We start from the raw sequence: 19,414 nt of genomic DNA, 5'->3' as shown, positions 1-19,414 counted from the left end.
ACATATTATAATCTCAAACAAAGTAGTTTCTATGGGATTATGGAGGAATTTTAGGTAAGTATAAGTTGTCATTAAACGAGGTTTCTGTAAATCATAAAGTTTCAAGTAAAAAAGAACCACTGTACAATCAAACTGCTAAACAGCGGAATAAGCGTGATGCTGGATAATGGAGATAACCGTTTATGTGTGAATTTCATGGACAGTTGGAGGACACATTGAGGCATCTGGTCGAGAACAATCAGATGGAAGTGCACTACGACGCTCCTGCAAAGTTCTTGGAACTCGCCATGATCATGCGAAACCTGAAGGCCGAGGAGCTCGATGGCCTCTGGCGTAAAATCCATGCACAGAAAGACTACCGGTGAGCAGATTGCTTTTTGCCCAAGGAATGTGATTGTGTATGTGGGACATGAACAGAACTACAGAATCCTGAACCAAGGGTTCCAATGAGACCACCAAACGGGAAAACTTGAACACAGGATACATTCGGGCTTTTTGAGGCTGATGTGTACTCCCCTCCTTTCTCCCTCCACTCTCTCACCCCCTTTACTGTCTCCCTCACCCCCATCCCATTCCCCTCCCCCTCCCTCTCCCTTTCCCTTCTCTCTCTCCCACTTTTTCTCTCTCCCCCCCCCCCCTCTTCTCTCTCCCATCCTCTTCTCTCTCCCCCCTCTCTCACCTACTCCCCTCCTCTCTCACCCCTTCTCCCCTCTCCCTCCCCTCCCCCTCTTCTCTCTCCCCCTCTCTCACCTACTCCCCTCCTCTCTTACCCCTTCTCCCCTCTCTCACCCCCTCCTCTCTCTCCCCCTCTCTCACCTACTCCCCTCCTCTCTCACCTCCTCTCCCCTCTCTCTCCTCCCCCCCCCTCTTCTCTCTCCCCCTCTCTCACCTACTCCCCTCCTCTCTTACCCCTTCTCCCCTCTCTCACCCCCTCCTCTCTCTCCCCCTCTCTCACCTACTCCCCTTCTCTCTTACCCCTTCTCCCCTCTCTCACCCCCTCCTTTCTCTCCCCTCTCTCACCTCCTCTCTCTCCCTCCCATCCCCTGTCTTCCCCATACCTTCTCCCTCACTCTCCCCTTCTCTCTCTGCCTCTGTATAGGAGGAAATGATAAGCCAAAGGACTGTTGATGAAATTTCATCTAATTCTCAAAGTATGTTATTTCCATTATCCGATCAACATGGTTGCGCCTTGATGTCCGACACGGTTGCGCCTTGATGTCCGACACGGTTGCGCCTTGATGTCCGACACAGTTGCGCCTTGATGTCCGACACGGTTGCGCCTTGCCTCGAGTCTGCAATGGAAAAGGCAGTGTACCGAGAGCTCGACCTCATATACCATGTGACTGTGATGTGCATAACTTTGCTCCCATGCGTGCGCCGTATGCAGTCGTTGGGTGTTGGATGCCTTACCTGCGATGGCCACATCCGAGGCATTGTCCTTTGTCAAGAAAGCGGTAACATCAAATTACCTCACAGAATCTGAGGCTTCTTCCGTTCTGACTTCAATACTTCACCAAGTGAAAGTGAACAAGACAGCCATGGATGACGCAAAGGTAATTTATATATTATTTTTTCCATTTAGAGAGTCACACTTAGACCAACACACAAAATGTATGCATAGAGCTATAGACAGAAGGCCAAATAGGTTAACACATGGTAGGTAACTATAGATTGGTTACTACTACCTTTCCTGATTTATAACTGCTCTCATAGACCCACTCGACTCTGTGATTATTGAGCTTCCAGTAGGAAATCAAAGCAATACAGATCAGATGAGTTTCATATTTTGTAAATTAAATAGTTAATTGGACACAACTGGTTATGCTTGTTGAGAATGCCAAGTTGCACCTTCTTGCAGGCCCTCTTGGACAGTCCGTTCGTCCGAGCTATCCCGAGCATCCGCAAGAGTGTGATCTTAGCCTATGGGTCCATGGTAAACCGCTTCTGTGCAAAGACCCCCGTCTGTAACGAAGACGTGCTGCAGGTGAGATCAACTCCACAGCCATTTGAAACCCGAATCGTCAATTTCCCTCATTTTCAATGTCGTATTACCCCTCTTTTCTCTTTCTGCTACCTCACCAGCCCCTGAACATGCTGCTGACAGAGTCTTCCCGAAAGTCGCTCCCACATCATAGTGAAACAATACTCGCACTCAAGGCGATTGGGAACGCTGGCCAACCGAGCAGTATCAGGCGAATACTCAAGTATCTACCGTTGAAGGGCAAGAAGAAAGAATCCTCCTCGCCGATTATTCAAGTCACAGCCATCTCTGCTCTGAGCAACATTGCCAAGAAAGATCCAGCATCTGTAAGTTTGAACTCCTAATGCAAGAGCTGAAAGCCTAACAAAAGCTTTCCTGCTAATTAATTTATGACATGCCTTTCGGCCTACATTTTTGGACTGCAGTCCAGCCTCAAAGCTGTGTATTTTAATTTAATGGAGCTACATATATATATATATATATATATATATATATATATATATATATATATATATATATATATATATATATATCTTCTTCTATCTTCCATCTATATACGTATATAAAAGAAAGTGTTTGTTTGTTTGTTTGTTTGTCTGCACGCGCTAATCTCCTGTACGGTGAAAGATAGGAGGAAACGTCTAAAACAAAAAATGTCGGGACGGGCCCCGGGAATGTTATAGGCTAGGTGGCGAGGCCGGTCGAGGCCACTTCGGCCGAGCTGTGCCCATTTCGCAATTAAAAGCCGAGCTGAATTATAGTAGTCAATCTTCTACGGCCACGAGTAAAAGCTGAATTATAGTAGTAAATTCATTAAAAAAGAACCCAGGCAACGCCGGGTGCTTTCGGCTAATAAACAGTCACGTGAAAAAGTAAGTACACCCCATGTAAAGTTTTGACTTTTTCAGCATATTTCAACATACAGCTATTTGATCTTCATTTCAACAATATTGATAGATAAAGGTGATATAATATAACAAATATCATGAAACATTTACATTTTGTAGTCCATTGCATAATTTAAATAAACATAAATGCAAATTTTGCATGTGGAAAAAGTAAGTACACCCCGACATTTATCACTACTTCAAATACCGAAAATTAGAATCAGGTGCACCAGCTCAGGTGCAAATGATTAGAACATCGTTAGAGAGGATCTTGGAGGAACCTGTCTTATTTAAACCTCAGAAATTTAGTTTGGTTTGCTCTTTGTTGTTGAAGTGAGCAGCGTCACCATGCCGAGATCAAAAGAGCTCTCTGAGGCCTTCAGAAAGAAGGCTATGGATGCCTACGAGTCTGAGAAGGGATTTTAAAAGATCTCCAAACAACTGCCAACTTGTTCAGGCCAGGCCGCCCCAGCAAGTTCAGCCCGAGAGCAGACCGCAAGATGCTGAAAGAAGTCTCTAAGAACCCCAGAATGTCGTCACTGGACCTACAGGTAGCTCTTGCCACTGTTGATGTCAAAGTGCACGAGTCTACCATGAGAAAGAGGCTGCACAAATTTGATCTACATGGGAGGTGTGCCAGGAGGAAACCTTTGCTGTCCAGAAAGAACATCAGGGCAAGACTAAAGTTTGCCAATGAACACCTCGGCAAAGACCAGCACTTCTGGAACAATGTGCTCTGGACAGATGAGTCAAAGGTAGAGCTATTTGGCCACAGTACCAGAAGACATGTTTAGCGAGAACCAAAGACAGCATTTGACCACAAGAACCTGATACCAACTGTAAAGCATGGTGGTGGAAATATTATGGTTTGGGGCAGCTTTGCTGCATCAGGGCCTGGGCAGCTCACCATCATAGAATCCACGATGAATTCTTCATTGTACCAGAGGGTGCTTGAGGATAATGTGAGGCCATCTGTCGGAAAGTTGAAGCTCAACCGAAGGTGGACCTTGCAACATGACAATGACCCTAAACATACCAGTAAAACCACCAAGGAATGGCTGAAAAGAAAGAAATGGAGGGTTCTGGAATGGCCAAGTCAAAGCCCGGATCTAAATCTCATCGAGATGTTGTGGGGGGGATTTGAAACGAGCTGTGCATGCAAGAAACCCCTCAACATCGCACAGCTGAAATAATTCTGCATGGAGGAGTGGGCAAAAATTTCTCCCAGTCGATGTCAGAGACTGGTAGACAGTAATTAGAAATGCCTACTTGAGGTTGTTTCTGCCAAAGAGGGCAATACCACCTATTAGAGCCAATGGTGTACTTACTTTTTCCACATGCGAAATTTGCATTTATGTTTATTTAAATTATACAATGGACTACAAAATGTAAATGTTTCATGATATTTGTTATATTATATCACCTTTATCTATCAATATTGTTGAAATGAAGATCAAATAGCTGTATGTTGAAATATGTTGAAAAAGTCAAAACTTTACAAGGGGTGTACTTACTTTTTCACGTGACTGTATATATATATATGATGGAAATAGCGCCCTCTTATGGTGTGTGTGTGTTTGTTAAAATTTGTGATGTCCCAGAAGAAAGTATCACTTTATGGAAACATGACCACTTTAAATTGCCCACCAAAATTGGGCCGAGATGGGCACTTCTGGCCGTTGGCTCCAGGTCCCACCCGAAGGACAGGAGTGCCGATGCTAATATACTCAATGGCATTCCTGTCTCGCACGTTGAAGGCTGTAGTCAATATCTATAACCTTATTCCAATGAGAAAATAAACAATGTACAGTTGCTTGTTGATGACATAAGGTCCCTCCTCGCCCACAGGTAAAACAAAGGGTGTTACAATTGTTCCTGGACAGCACTCTAGCACCGGAATTGAGGATTCGTGCCTTCAGCATCCTCATGGAGACCCGGCCCGGTTTCGTAACTTTAGCAGTCGTGGCCGAGAAACTGAAGTCTGAGAAGAACCTGCAGGTGGCGAGCTTTGCGATCTCCTACATCCACACCGTGGGCCGCAGTCCTGTACCCGAGCTGCGTAACATGTAAGGCCGAACCTGTATGCTTTGCTCGAATACAGATTATTTGCATGAATCGGTTTTGGAAGAAATTGATTCATTTTCATTTAATTTAAAATTTCCTTCAAAAACCCCTGACAGGTCCATGGCATGTAATGTTATTGCCAAGACCATTGGCTCCAGGTTCGACAAGCTCGGAGCTCGTTACAGCAAAGTCTTCCACACCAGCCTCTTCAAAGGTCTGGCTTCTCATTATCAACTTTATATTTTGTGTTGTGAATAATTTCAACGACTTGGCCATAAAATATAGCCATGAAAATTATTAAACAAAGTTGAGAAATTGAAGAATTCCACTTGAAACTTCATGGGGAAAGAGAATTGAGGTTAAGTGTACAAACACAAAAATGTGTGAATTGTTAGTTACTACCTGCCCTACCAAAGATTAGTTTGTGGGAACATATCCCTGGAATGTGTAGATACATTTTGCTACCTTGGTGATATGATTGGTGCAGGTGGTGGTGCAGAGGCAGCAGTGAATGCAAGAATTATAAGTGGTTGGAGGAAGTTTAGGGAGTGGTTACCCATATTGACATGGAATACAAGGGGGATCTCTCTCCAACTAAAGGGAAAACTTTATGCTTTATGCAGCCTGGTGTTGGCTTAGCGGTTAGGGTGCCGGCTTGGGATCCTGGGATCCTGGGTTCGAATCCCGGTCGATCGCTGAATTAACGCCAGGGGGGTTGACTCAGCCTGTCATCCTTCCGAGGTCGGCAAATTGAGTACCAGCTTGCTGGGATGAATGATCCCGGTGTGTACCCCGATTTAGAATAGGTACACCGTATCCCTGCGCATCGTAAGAGGCGACCAAGGGTTGGTGTCAGGAAGAGAATCCGGCCATAAAAACATTGCCTCAAACAGAGAACCATGATTGTCATGGGGCCCGCAAGGCTAACCCCCGCTCTAGCGGGGAAAATGGCCTTAAAACGATCATTCATTCATTTTCATTCTTTAAGGTGCGATGTTGTACGGCAGTGAAACCTGGGAGATCAAAAAGGAGGATGAACGAAGGTGCGAATGAAATGAAATGAGAATGGTGAGATGGATGTGTAATGTGACATTGACAGATAGGAAACCAAATGTGGAATTACGAGATAGGTTAGGTATTAATGAGGTTATGCGTAGGGGTAGGTTGAGGTGGTTTGGACGCGTGGAAAGGATGAGGGTGGGCAGCTGTGTGAAGAGGTGTATATACATGAATGTGAATAGAAGGAGAGCTCGAGACCATCCGAGGAAAACATGTGACGAGTTTCTGAGAGATGATTTCAGAGTTAAAGGCCAAACGAGAGGGTTAGCGAAGTCCATGTGACGTCCATGTGTGAAGTCCATGTGTGAAGTGTGAAGTGTGAAGTCCATGTGTGAAGTCCATGTGTGAAGTCCATGTGACGAAGTCCATGTGACATTAACAATGTGACTTATATTCCATAGATCAGCTGAACATGCAACCATGTGACTTATATTCCAAAGATAAGCTGATGGAACATGCAATCATGTGACTTGTGCTCCATAGATCAGCTGAACATGCAATCATGTGACCTATACTCCATAGATCAGCTGAACATGCAACCATGTGACTTATATTCCATGGATCAGCTGAACATGCAACCATGTGACTTGTGCTCCATAGATCAGCTGAACATGCAATTATGTGACCTATACTCCATCGATCAGCTGAACATGCAACCATGTGACTTATATTCCATAGATCAGCTGAACATGCCACCATGTGACTTGTGTTCCATAGATCAGCTGATCGAACATGCAACCATGTGACCTATACTCCTTAGATCAGCTGATCGAACATGCAATCATGTGACCTATACTCCTTAGATCAGCTGATCGAACATGCAATCATGTAACATATTCCATAGATCAGCTGAACATGCAACCATGTGACTTATATTCCATAGATCAGCTGAACATGCAACCATGTGACGTATACTCCATAGATCAGCTGAACATGCAACCATGTGACTTATATTCCATAGATCAGCTGAACATGCCACCATGTGACTTGTGTTCCATAGATCAGCTGATCGAACATGCAACCATGTGACCTATACTCCTTAGATCAGCTGATCGAACATGCAATCATGTGACGTATTCCATAGATCAGCTGAACATGCAACCATGTGACTTATATTCCATAGATCAGCTGAACATGCAACCATGTGACCTATACTCCATAGATCAGCTGAACATGCAACCATGTGACTTATATTCCATAGATCAGCTGAACATGCAACCATGTGACTTATATTCCATAGATCAGCTGAACATGCAACCATGTGACCTATACTCCATAGATCAGCTGAACATGCAACCATGTGACTTGTATTCCATAGATCAGCTGATCGAACATGCAATCATGTGACATATTCCATAGATCAGCTGAACATGCAACCATGTGACTTATATTCCAGAGATCAGCTGAACATGCAACCATGTGACTTATATTCCATAGATCAGCTGAACATGCAACCATGTGACTTATATTCCATAGATCAGCTGAACATGCAACCATGTGACTTATATTCCATAGATCAGCTGAACATGCAACCATGTGACTTATATTCCATAGATCAGCTGAACATGCAACCATGTGACCTATACTCCATAGATCAGCTGAACATGCAACCATGTGACTTGTATTCCATAGATCAGCTGATCGAACATGCAATCATGTGACATATTCCATAGATCAGCTGAACATGCAACCATGTGACTTGTATTCCAGAGATCAGCTGAACATGCAACCATGTGACTTATATTCCATAGATCAGCTGAACATGCAACCATGTGACTTATATTCCATAGATCAGCTGAACATGCAACCATGTGACTTATATTCCATAGATCAGCTGAACATGCAACCATGTGACCTATACTCCATAGATCAGCTGAACATGCAACCATGTGACTTGTATTCCATAGATCAGCTGATCGAACATGCAATCATGTGACATATTCCATAGATCAGCTGAACATGCAACCATGTGACTTATATTCCAGAGATCAGCTGAACATGCAACCATGTGACATATTCCATAGATCAGCTGAACATGCAACCATGTGACTTGTGCTCCATAGATCAGCTGATCGAGCATGCAACCATGTGACCTGTACTCCACAGATCAACTTAACATGTAACCATCTGGCTATCTCTACTCCACAGACAAGCTGAATGCGGGTGTGATGGCAAAGCTGTTTGTATTGAACTCTGGAGACAGCTTCATCCCGAAGGGTATCGTGGCCAAAGTGCGAGGCTATGCAGGTGGTGTTGCTGCTGACATAGTGGAGGTAATGTTTTCTTCTTGGCTTGTGGAACCCAGAATACACTCAACTGTCATACGTAACATTTTATTGTTTGTTTAACATTGGTTTGAACTACAATGTTGGTCAGAACTGCTCTGAAAAATTAGATTTCCTGTGGAATTCCTTGGGAAAGTAGAATTCTTGTATAGATGTCTTCCCGAGTCCCTCGCCTTGAGTTTGTCCCAACAGGATTCCCTATAGGTTGTTGTTGTCATCCCACTGTGTTCCTTTTGTCCCCAATTTTGCCTGATGATCCATTGCCTCCTGTCATTGTACTATACTGTGAGCTTTGATACTTGGGTTATGATGTACCAGCCGGTCCACATGCCGGCGACTGGCTGTTGAGACGATCCAGCCTGCCTGGATTCATATATGGCAGGTGAGAAGAAGGCCTAATTTGCCACGAAGGAAGAACAAAAAGGGTTTCATATCTCAACCTGGAACCGGGCAGTCAGTACCTGGAACCGGTTTATAATCTGGAACCGGGCAGTTGTCGCACATGTTCTCCCACCTGATGAAGTTCAGCTGCAGCACAACACAGCACAACTCCAGCTGTTATCGCACACAACCCCAGCTTCATTCCTGCATCTTCACCATCCCGTAAAATTTTGCTCCACTTGCAAAAATAAGAACCGGAAGTAATGACAACTGTCGTGTTGCATCGGTATCTTCTTTTCAAGTGAACTTGTATCAAACAATCTGCATGAAGTTTCATACTAAAGGTGTGGCCGTGTCCCTGTATGTGCAGGTTGCCCTTTGCTCTAAAGGCCTACAGCAGATCCTGCAGAGCTACACTACGGATAGCCAGAAGGGTTCAGCCAGGGAGCGGCAAATGTGGATTAACAAGCGCTCGTCATTGCAAAGAGAGAGCATCGACAAGGTAAGGCGACCAAGAGCAGAGGCAGCGTCAACATGCGGCACCAACCACAATACAATAACAGAGACATGACCTTTTACAACATCACGAAAGTTCATCCAGTGAGTCTCCTTGCTACTTGGTGTGTCTTTCTGTGCCTCTGCAGCTATCAAACTGGAAGGGCATCGACGAGGAGCAAGCCGCAGTGACAATCCACGCTCGCGTGTTTGGTCAGGTTGTAGTTTACAGCGTCCTGGACAAGGAAGAGATAAATGACTTCATCAAGGTATGGAATATGGAAGTTGTTGCATCAATTTACACTCCTGTGGGTCCAACCACAGAAATGCGTCTGTCTGTTGGCATTCGTTGGTGGACGTTAAAGATCCCACGGTGTCCTTCGTGAAGGGTACGCGAGCTGTCGCTGGCACCATGGCCAAATTACAAATTCCTGCCCTAACCTACAGGGGGCGTTGCCTCAGAGGCACCACCATGACCCCAGAAAGAGGCACCACCATGACCCCAGCAAATGATGCCACCCGCAGATATTTGCTGCATAGAAAAGACAAATAACTCTCAGAACTCACCCAGAACTAACACTTTAGTCCGAATCGGAGATAAAACTTCCTTTAGAAGCTTTCAAAATTGGTAAAGTTGGACTAAAATGCGGGAATAAATTCCCAGAGTCAGTGCAAATGGAATATTGTCCTGTTCTATTCCTTTTTAACCGTCCCAGACTGCGACCAGCATGGACAGACCATCTCCGACCCTCCATTCGTTTATTTCCTCGTTTGAGCGTGGAATAAACGCCCTCTACACCAAGGCCTTGGTGGGAACAGAGATCCGCTACATGCAGCCAACATCTGTAGGCATGCTTCTGGACGTCAGCCTCTACCTGTCAAGCATAATCACCTCTCGTGCTGATGGTATGAACCAATGATCGAATATGTGGCACAAACTCTTTAGATCACACCCTTTTGATATATAACTCTTTATTGCTTTCAAATGGAACCAAGGAACTTGAGTCTTACACAATTTTTGCAAACGTCATAGCAACTCAAATATTGTACTGCCCTTGTCTTTGAAAATGAGGACTTTAAAAAGTGTTTTCTTGCATGTGATACGCTATTGTTTTTTTTTGTATCTTGTCCTGTACCTTAGTACGCGTTACCTTTGGTGAGACTCTCCCTCCTGATGCTAAACTATCAGACGTCTTGTCTGCCTCCCCTGAAATCATCGGCGTTGTGAGTCCGAGGTGAGGAGAAAACAGCCTCCCAGGAATAGAACAGGTGGAATGCAAACTCCAATCACTGATTATTTAAATATAGTGCGGAAGAAGCTGAACATTGCTGAACCAGTTCTACTCCCAGTAACTCATTGCTCTGACATATTCATGGAAAACAAAGCGAAGGGTGTCAGATAAACACACATGTCGATGTAGATCATTCTTCTTCGTCTGAGGGACGGCACACACAACACTGAGATGCCTGTGAAACACGGGGATGACAGTGTGCGTACCTCTCGGCCATCCTGCCAGCCCAATGTAGATAATGACAGCTTAGGACATCCGGAAGAACTGCGTCTAATATGCCACTTGCATTTGTTTGGTCGTTCTTGAACCTTGGATATTTTGCCTTCCACCTTCCAGCATTGCTATGCGTGGTGTGGCCACCGTCGCGGTGACCTCTTCACTTGTGCAAGCTGGGGTACAGTACCACGCCGACATCCGTGCTGCTCTACCTGCCAACATCAAAGCCAGAGCAAGCATCGTCGAGAAAAACATCAAGGTGTCTGTGAAACCATCATCAGGACCTTTGGAGGCGATTACATCAAGGTTAAGCCAAAAAGTTTACTCCCACACAATACCACTACACTCTTCACCATAGGATGATTTATAACACTGCGTACTTGAATCATGACTCTTATTCACATGTTCACTTCATCGATACCTCACGTTGATGTGCCAATATACTTCTCGGCAGTGGGAAGATGACCGTGTTTGTATCAAACGCTGCCGAGTCCAAGGTCATCCCTGTGCTTCCACCGAGTCCTCCCAGCTACCCCAGGCAAATGCAGCCACTGACCAGGTCTCTACCAAGCATGCGGGTAAGCATCGCTCGAGTACCTCTACCTGAGCGGACAATTGTGCTGCCATAGTAATTGAACGAGCATATAGTATTATATCACGCATATAATACATGAGTAGCATATGTTATAAAGGTCTTACATGTTGATGTCGCAATGGCCAGTGTCAAATTAACACTTTGAGATCCCGCAAGAAGCTTTCTCATGCGTGATGTGTTGTGAACATATGGCCTAAAAAACATGGACTAAAATACTAGTTACGACCAATGCCAAGTGAGCAAATGTGTTGCAATTCTCAATATTTAAATACATGGGCCTGATGGCATAGCTCAGAAGAAGCACACTCACCTTTGAGTTGTCTCACCTGAGTTTGAATCCTCACTTGACTGTAAATTCTCATGCTGGTGCGTTACAGGTAGGGTACTGTATGAATGAGCACGTCACACTTCTGGCAGTAGTTAAAGTGACCCTCCCATTTGATTGAAATTTCTGGTGGTTGCCAATGATCCCACAGTATCTCTCAAAAATAATAGACCATTGGGTGCCAGTACACTCCGTTGAAATTCAAAATTCCATCCTGAACTACAAGAGCACCGCGTCAGTAGCAGGGCAACACTTCAAGTGGCAATCCGTAATCATTTATATAAGCGATAATTTGCTCCTTTTGGATTAACAATTTGCTTTGGTGCTTTGGCCTAGCAGAGAGGCACCTATGCAAGAGTGATCATGTATTGCAGCACTACCACAGCCACGCCTCTCCAAAATCAAGACCCGCACCACCACCCAGCCACTCCGAGGGCCACACCATTGAGGAAGATGTCATTTTGACTCGAGCCAAGGTCAGCAGGAGCCAGTTCTGCGCCAACATGTCATCCATAGCGACGAGCGTCTGTGTTAGAACATCCATCAAGAATGCTGCCTTCGTGATGAACACGCCGTTCTACTATCTGGTCGGGTCCAGCAACTGCACACTGCAGATAAAACAAGGTTTGCCCACTATTATTGGCGCTGAGGAAGCGCCTTTAGCGATTGACTTCCAGCCAGTGTAACGCTAATTCCTGTCACAGGAATTCTGAGATCATATAAGTGGGCGTGGCAGTTCCTGATTGGTTCGTGTTGGGGAACGCCTTCTCGCTGCCGACGTGACGTAAATTCGCGCACGCGCACTGGTGATTGGCGCTGAGGAAGCGCCTCTAGCGAATGACTTCCAGCCAGTGTAACGCTAATTCCTGTCACAGGAATTCTGAGATCATATAAGTGGGCGTGGCAGTTCCTGATTGGTTCGTGTTGGGGAACGCCTTCTCGCTGCCGACGTGACGTAAATTCGCGCACGCGCACTGGTGAAGCTTACTCGATCTTACTCGATCCCATATTACATGTACTTTCATTGCATACAAATTATACTTCCTCCTAGAAATTCCATGCCCGAACCTCAGCGCAATCCAAGAGGATTCACTTGTTTCCAGGATCTTTCAAGAAAATGACGATAATAACAAATAATTGCCGACATATTTGGAAATATTATGCAAAGAGCACTTCAGGCTACAAGGGCATCAGGAAAGGGTTGCAAAATGAGGAGGATGCACAATATCGGGGTTCAAGATGATGAAGCATAAAGGAGTTCTGATACACACGGGTTGGGTTGTTAGATACACAGCAAGCGGCAAGTCTTAATACCTTACAATGCAAGGATGGAATGCATTAAGTCGTACATCTTAGCTGTTCAGTTGATGTCCTTTAACTTGTGTCTGCAGCTGACATTGGTTCAGCGGTGAAACAGTTGGACTTCGAGATACAGGCTGGCCCTGAGGCCTCCTCAAAGATCGTCACTCTTTTGGTAAGAAAACCTTAAAATGACACTGTATGATGGATAAAGTGACATTTCAGTTGCATATTTATCACGTAGGCATTGGGGAGGGGATTGGATGAGAAAAGGAACAGAACGGGAGGATAGATGAGGAAGAGAGATCCATAAGAAAGTGTAGGACAAGTTGGGAGAGAAGGGGAAGAAGAACCACCTTTAGAGGCCATTTTCCCCACAGAGTAGGGGTTGGCCTTTTTTGGGCACCGTGGTCCCCTTTTTGAAGCAATGTTTTACAGCCAGATGCCCTTCCTGCCACCAACCCTGTTAGTCGCCTCTTACGACACACAGGGAATTACCAGTGAACTGGTGCTCAATTTGCCGACCTCGGAGGGATGACAGGCTGAGTCAACCCCCCTGGTGTTAATTCAGCGATCGACCGGGATTCAAACCCAGGATCCCAAGCCGGCACCCTAACCGCTAAGCCAACACCAGGCTCAGAGAAGGGGAAGAAGGTTGGGAGAATATAAGAAGCAAGGCCATTAACATTCCACTCTGCCACTTCCAACCAAAGTTGCTACTTGGCCCTACTTCCTCAATTTTGAAACAAAGACGAAGGCGTTCACAGTGTTATGAGTTAACAGGAAGGAGTTAACAAACACTACCACCAGTGTTAGATAGTTTCATCTGGTACTTAATGGAGTTCCTCAGGTCAAAGACCCTTTTTATTAACCCTGGGCAAGACGTCGGTCGTCGCAGTGTTCATTGGAGAGCTTTCTACTTGTTAGCAAGGGGCTCTGGGGTTGACCCCTGGGTAGGGTCATGGGTCTTCACATTAGACTTTTGCAGGAAATTCAAAAATTTAACATCATCTCCAACTTAATCTTACTCTTACCTTGTATTATTTTTTCTCTTCAATCAGAAATTGTGTGTTGGTATCCTGCTCTAATTTCAAATCCATGCCTAAACCTGTAACCTCCTATTTATACATGGTCCGCAGTCATATATGATCCCTCACTTCCCTGACAGCGCAATGACACATGTAAGCAATGGCACTTACGTTTGAACGTTCCTTCATCAGGAGAGAAGGACCAATGCTAATGATAAATGTCAAACAATCTATAGATATAGGAAGAAGAAAAGAACCACTTTTAGAGGCCATTTTTCCCCGCAGAGCAGGGGTTGGCCTTTTTTGGGCACTGTGGTCCCCTTTTTGAAGCAATGTTTTATGGCTGGATGCCCTTCCTGCCACCAACCCTGTTAGTCACCTCTTGCAACACACAGGGAATTACCATTGAACTGGTACTCAATTTGCCGACCTCGGAAGGATGACAGGCTGAGTCAACCCCCCTGGCGTTAATTCAGCGATCGACCGGGATTCGAACCCAGGATCCTAGGATCCCAAGCCGGCACCCTAACCGCTAAGCCAACACCAGGCTTCTATAGCCAATCTATAGATATAGGAAACAAGGAAAATAAAATAAATTGGATTATGGAGGAATGGAAGTGCACGTTCGAATCTCAACCCAGGTATAAACTCTCAATCTGGTGTTTCAGAGTCAGGGCGACGCATCAATGTGTGCACATTCCGTCGAATGAGCGTTAAGCCACAGGACTCGTCTGCCATCAGTGGTCGTTGGTGGACATGAAACATTCCACTCTGCCATTTGAGAAGAGTAGAGGAGTTATTACCGACACCCTGACCAAATTACAAATTCCGATCACCTGTTGAACGTCAAGCCTGGCCAGGCTGTTCATTAAAGACATGGGCCAAATAATTTCCCCGGCTGACCCCCCAATAATGCGGAAATAATAGGGGTCATTGAAGAAGCAATAGTAGTAGCAGTGGTAGTAATAGTATATTGTGTATAAGTTTGGGTGGTTGGGATTATCCATGGTTTTTCACACAGAAAGGTTCCTTCCAACCAAAGTTGCTACTTGGCCCTACTTCCTCAATTTTGAAACAAAGACGAAGGCGTTCACAGTGTTATGAGTTAACAGGAAGGAGTTAACAAACACTACCACCAGTGTTAGATAGTTTCATCTGGTACTTAATGGAGTTCCTCAGGTCAAAGACCCTTTTTATTAACCCTGGGCAAGACGTCGGTCGTCGCAGTGTTCATTGGAGAGCTTTCTACTTGTTAGCAAGGGGCTCTGGGGTTGACCCCTGGGTAGGGTCATGGGTCTTCACATTAGACTTTTGCAGGAAATTCAAAAATTTAACATCATCTCCAACTTAATCTTACTCTTACCTTGTATTATTTTTTCTCTTCAATCAGAAATTCTCTGATGCTTCCTCAATGAGCGCATCTAGCTCAGGCTCCTCCTCTGAAAGCACATCTGGCAATCGATTTACCGGCATGCAAGCCAAGGACACGAGCTCGGGATCGTCTCCCTCATGGTCCATGGGTCGTCGTCACAGAGCAAGCAGATTTCAATCCTCTAGAGCCAGCGACAGTGAGATGAGGCCGTCACACAGTGGCGTGGTAAGTTGGAGTACATGTGCTCAAACAACTTCAATGATGATTTTTATTAATAGCTTTCACACAGCCTTGCAGGCAAGATTTGGGTCTGACGTTTGGACCGCCGAGCGATCTTCATCAGGGACTGTTCAGGCCTAGTGTGCCAGGCATCCTTACCTCTTGGTTAGCTCTACGAGTTGGTGGCACCTCCAGTTTTGAATAACGATCTTCCGAACGCCGAGATTATTTTTTGCGAATTTGACAAAGTTGAGTTTGATGACAGTACATGGATCGTGGTCATGGAAAATATTTGCATTATAAGGTAACTATCTATAATGAAGACTCATTATAGGAAGTTTGGCCGCCATTTTGAATCCATATAATGACTGATTTTGTCTTTGTCACATTACCATCTAAATAAATTCGAGCTGATTAGTGGGTGTGGGACATCGACGGATGACACGAGGATTGCTGATGGGAGAGAAAGTCTTGCCTGATTCACAGTAATGGGGTCTTTCAGCAGCAAGGGACCGATGGGTGAAATCGGGGCATCACAAGTCTGGGATGGAGTTTGCAACACGGAAAAGATGAAACCTAACTCTCTGTTTGTGCGTGTTGTTCTTCCACAGCCATTTGAGGATCTCAGGATCATTGCAATGAAGTTCAAGCCATACACAAGAAGCGAGGTAATCACTGTACGAACACAAGCTGAACTAGAACGGCACTCGGAAGAGCGCAAACCTCCGCCAGGCGGAACAGTTTGTTTTGTAACCCAATGATTGGCCGGACCTGGATTCGGACCTGAACCAAAATCTAATCGGCTTGTTCTTGTCACCTAACCAATTCGTCCATCTAGCTTAGTCATAACTCGTCCATAACTTTTTAAAATATCATGTTATATATATCACTTTTTACCCGATCCCTCAATGGTGAAGAATCACTTAAAAATTAAATAATTATCGTATTCCAATCCATATTCAGATCTTCACCAAAATTGAATCGATTCTTCCTTGTCAGACGCCCAACCGGTCCAGCAAGTTTCGTCCAAATCCATTCATAACTTTTTGAGATATCCTGCTATGTATCGGTTTTGGTACTATCACTCGATGGTGAAGAATCACTTGAAAAATTGTAGTAGCCGGATCCAAATCCGGATCTTCACCAAAATCTAATCGTTTGGGCCTTGTCACAAACACGACCTCTCTGCCAAATTTGGTCTGAATCCGTCCAAATCTTTTTGAGATATCCTGCTATGTATCGGTTTTGGTACTATCACTCGATGGTGAAGAATCACTTTAAAAATTCTAGTAGCCGGATCCGAATCCGGATCTTCACCAAAATATAATCATTTCATCCTTGTCACAAACACGACCTCTCTGCCAAATTTCGTCCGAATCCGTCCACAACTTTTTGAGAAATCTTGTTCACAGACAGACAAACTAGGACAGGGGTGAAAACATAACCTCCATCCACCTTCGGTGGTGGAGGTAAATATATATAAAAATGGACAATTTGACAGTAGCAACTCAAACACATTTGCAGCAATCGACATTTTGCAAGATAATTATATATTTACACGACTCCAATTACAACAGTACCCCATGAATGTACACACGTGTGAAAGAGTAAAACATGGATACAATGATGTCACACGGAGATATTGCATGAAGTAGCGAATTAAGCTTTCGGATTTCTCGGTGCCCTCCCTTAACTGTGGATCTCTTGTCCATTCTCTGATTCCTTCATCCCACTCCACCTGTTCCTCTGTCCTAACAGTCAAGGCCATCGTCATCGGCATCTTCACTGTCTGTCAGTACCAGCAGTGCCCAAACTGATGACTGGGGAGAGGTGAGTGACCAACCACAATCATAATACTGAACTTAAAATGAATAGGACATCTAGCTTTGCTTGTTTGTCCATCACTTGTCCACCTGTTTACTTTCACTGCTCAAACGTTCAGGTAATGCATTATGACGAGCAAGGTGCAAGTCCTGCTTCCTCCAGATTTGGAGGGGAAAAATCAGTTTAAATCACAATTCAAGAACTGTCGTCCATCAGAGAAGATATGAAGAGAAGGGGAAGCACACAAATACGACATTTGAGAGCAGGCACATCGAGAGATCTGTGGGAGGGAGAGGGCTTGGGGGAAGGGGGTGGGGGTGTGAGAAGTATGAAACACAAGGATACTACAAGGACTTGGAGGAGTTTGTTCTTGGAGGAGAGAGTGAGGGAGTTTGTTCCAGAGGTGGGAAAAAAGAGGAATGAAGGAGTGAAGGTGAGCAGAGAGTCTTGATTTTGGCAGTTTAACCATAAGAGGGTTGCTGGCAGATCTTGTGCGACCTGTAGGAATATTTGGGGGACAGAGCACAGAGAGCTGGGGGAGCATGGCCGGAGAGGAGTCGGTAAAAGATAGAAAGACCACCAACATGCCTGTGGTGAGTAAGTGAAAGGCCCTTGGAGTTAGCTTCGTCGCGGGAGATTCCAATGATCCTGAAAGCTTTGGCTTCAACAGCGTGAAGCCGAGCTAGGTGTAAGGCAGGAGCACCAGCCCAGAGGGGAGAGCAGTTCTCCATTGAGCTGCGGATGAAAGCCTTGTATGTGGTGAGGAGCTCAGGTGTGCCAAGGAAGGACTTCGCACGACGGAGGATGCCCAGTCGGCGACTGGCTTTGGAGGCCAGATTTGAAATGTGGTTTTCCCAGAAAAGATCATGGCAGATAGTGAGACCCAAAAGCTTGTGACAGAACTTCTTGGAGAGGACAGAACCTCTTCCAAGTTTGGACATTCGGCACGAATTAATTATTGTGATTATATAGATTTTACCTGTTCCCATTTCTTTACTGCCCCAATGCCCAACCTTCCATTCTACCTCCTCCCCAATTCCTCTGCCGCCCTCTATTCTTACCTATATCCTCCCCCTTACCTTCCTCATCTCAATTTACCCAATGCCTTGACCCTCTTATCGAGATAGAGAATCAACTACACTAATCTGACTAAATTAAAGACAAATTTTGGAGAATTTGTTTATGATCTCTTTTTTGCCTATCGTGGGATTTTAACGAGAGCCTCAGACTCCAGCAGAATCAAGAGCACTGTTGTATATCAGCACCATCAGACACAATTAGCCTAACTTTGAACCCAAGGGTATACTTTATAGGCCGGACATTGGTAAAAGAAAAAAACACCACGTCCAGTTTCATTTTCATCAGAAGCACTAACTCCTCAGGTTGCCAGCGATAACTTGCGCACTCTTCGCGGAAGACACCGGGGGATCTTTAATGTCCACAACGTAATGCTAGCGCACGGGACGCCAATAATTAACATCCATCGGAGGGACGGAGTACTTAGTAGTGCAACGGTCTTTCCTTCTTTCTTTTTAAAGACAAACAACAACAACATGCATTTTAAGGCCATTTTCCCTGCTAGAGCGGAGGTTAGCCTTGCGGTCCCCATGACAATCTTCTCCATCTTGCCCTATTTTCTGCATCTCTCCTTGTTAACCCCCTTGCCCGCATGTCTTCTTCCACCATCTTTAGCCAAGTCTTTCTCGGTCTTCCCCGTCCTCGACTTCCTTCTACATTCATTTCCATCACTCTTCTCAACCAGTCACTTTCATCCTTCCTCAACACATGACCAAACCATCTCAACCTGTTCCTCTTCACAGCCTCCATCACAGGCTCTATTCCCATCATCTTTCGCAATTCATCATTTGTCTTCCTCTCTCTCAACGATACTCCGCACATCCACCGAACCATTCGCATTTCCACCCTTTCCAGCCTTCGTTGCTGCTCTACGTTCAGTACCCATGTCTCACTCCCATAAATCATAACACTTCTCACACATGCAGCATACACCTTTCCCTTCAGCTTCAATGACACTCCCCTCGTCACCTCGTCAGCTTTCCACTCAGTTCCCGAAACTTCTTCCATGCACATC

At 45.0% G+C, this 19,414-nt stretch overlaps 1 protein-coding gene across 1 annotated transcript in view; it reads left to right on the top strand.

The window, feature by feature from the left end:
- LOC137437046 (vitellogenin-like) overlaps positions 1-19,414 on the top strand; it is a 49,141-nt gene that overhangs the window by 5,397 nt on the left and 24,330 nt on the right. The window contains exons 7-24 of the mRNA XM_078786951.1: positions 204-361; positions 1,388-1,553; positions 1,859-1,984; positions 2,083-2,307; positions 4,717-4,934; positions 5,049-5,146; positions 8,140-8,264; positions 9,028-9,159; positions 9,302-9,421; positions 9,869-10,058; positions 10,294-10,387; positions 10,781-10,966; positions 11,115-11,238; positions 11,955-12,204; positions 12,972-13,054; positions 15,298-15,504; positions 16,110-16,166; positions 17,257-17,328. Coding sequence (XP_078643077.1) covers positions 204-361; positions 1,388-1,553; positions 1,859-1,984; positions 2,083-2,307; positions 4,717-4,934; positions 5,049-5,146; positions 8,140-8,264; positions 9,028-9,159; positions 9,302-9,421; positions 9,869-10,058; positions 10,294-10,387; positions 10,781-10,966; positions 11,115-11,238; positions 11,955-12,204; positions 12,972-13,054; positions 15,298-15,504; positions 16,110-16,166; positions 17,257-17,328 — 2,631 coding nt within the window. The remainder of the gene's footprint in view (positions 1-203; positions 362-1,387; positions 1,554-1,858; positions 1,985-2,082; positions 2,308-4,716; positions 4,935-5,048; positions 5,147-8,139; positions 8,265-9,027; positions 9,160-9,301; positions 9,422-9,868; positions 10,059-10,293; positions 10,388-10,780; positions 10,967-11,114; positions 11,239-11,954; positions 12,205-12,971; positions 13,055-15,297; positions 15,505-16,109; positions 16,167-17,256; positions 17,329-19,414) is intronic.

Source organism: Myxine glutinosa, chromosome 11 (genome assembly GCF_964187855.1).
Source record: "Myxine glutinosa chromosome 11, kmMyxGlut1.1, whole genome shotgun sequence".
In the NCBI taxonomy this organism is placed as follows: Eukaryota; Metazoa; Chordata; class Myxini; order Myxiniformes; family Myxinidae; genus Myxine; species Myxine glutinosa.
Note: the sequence above shows the minus strand (reverse complement) of the source record. Positions and strands in the feature narration are given on the sequence as shown.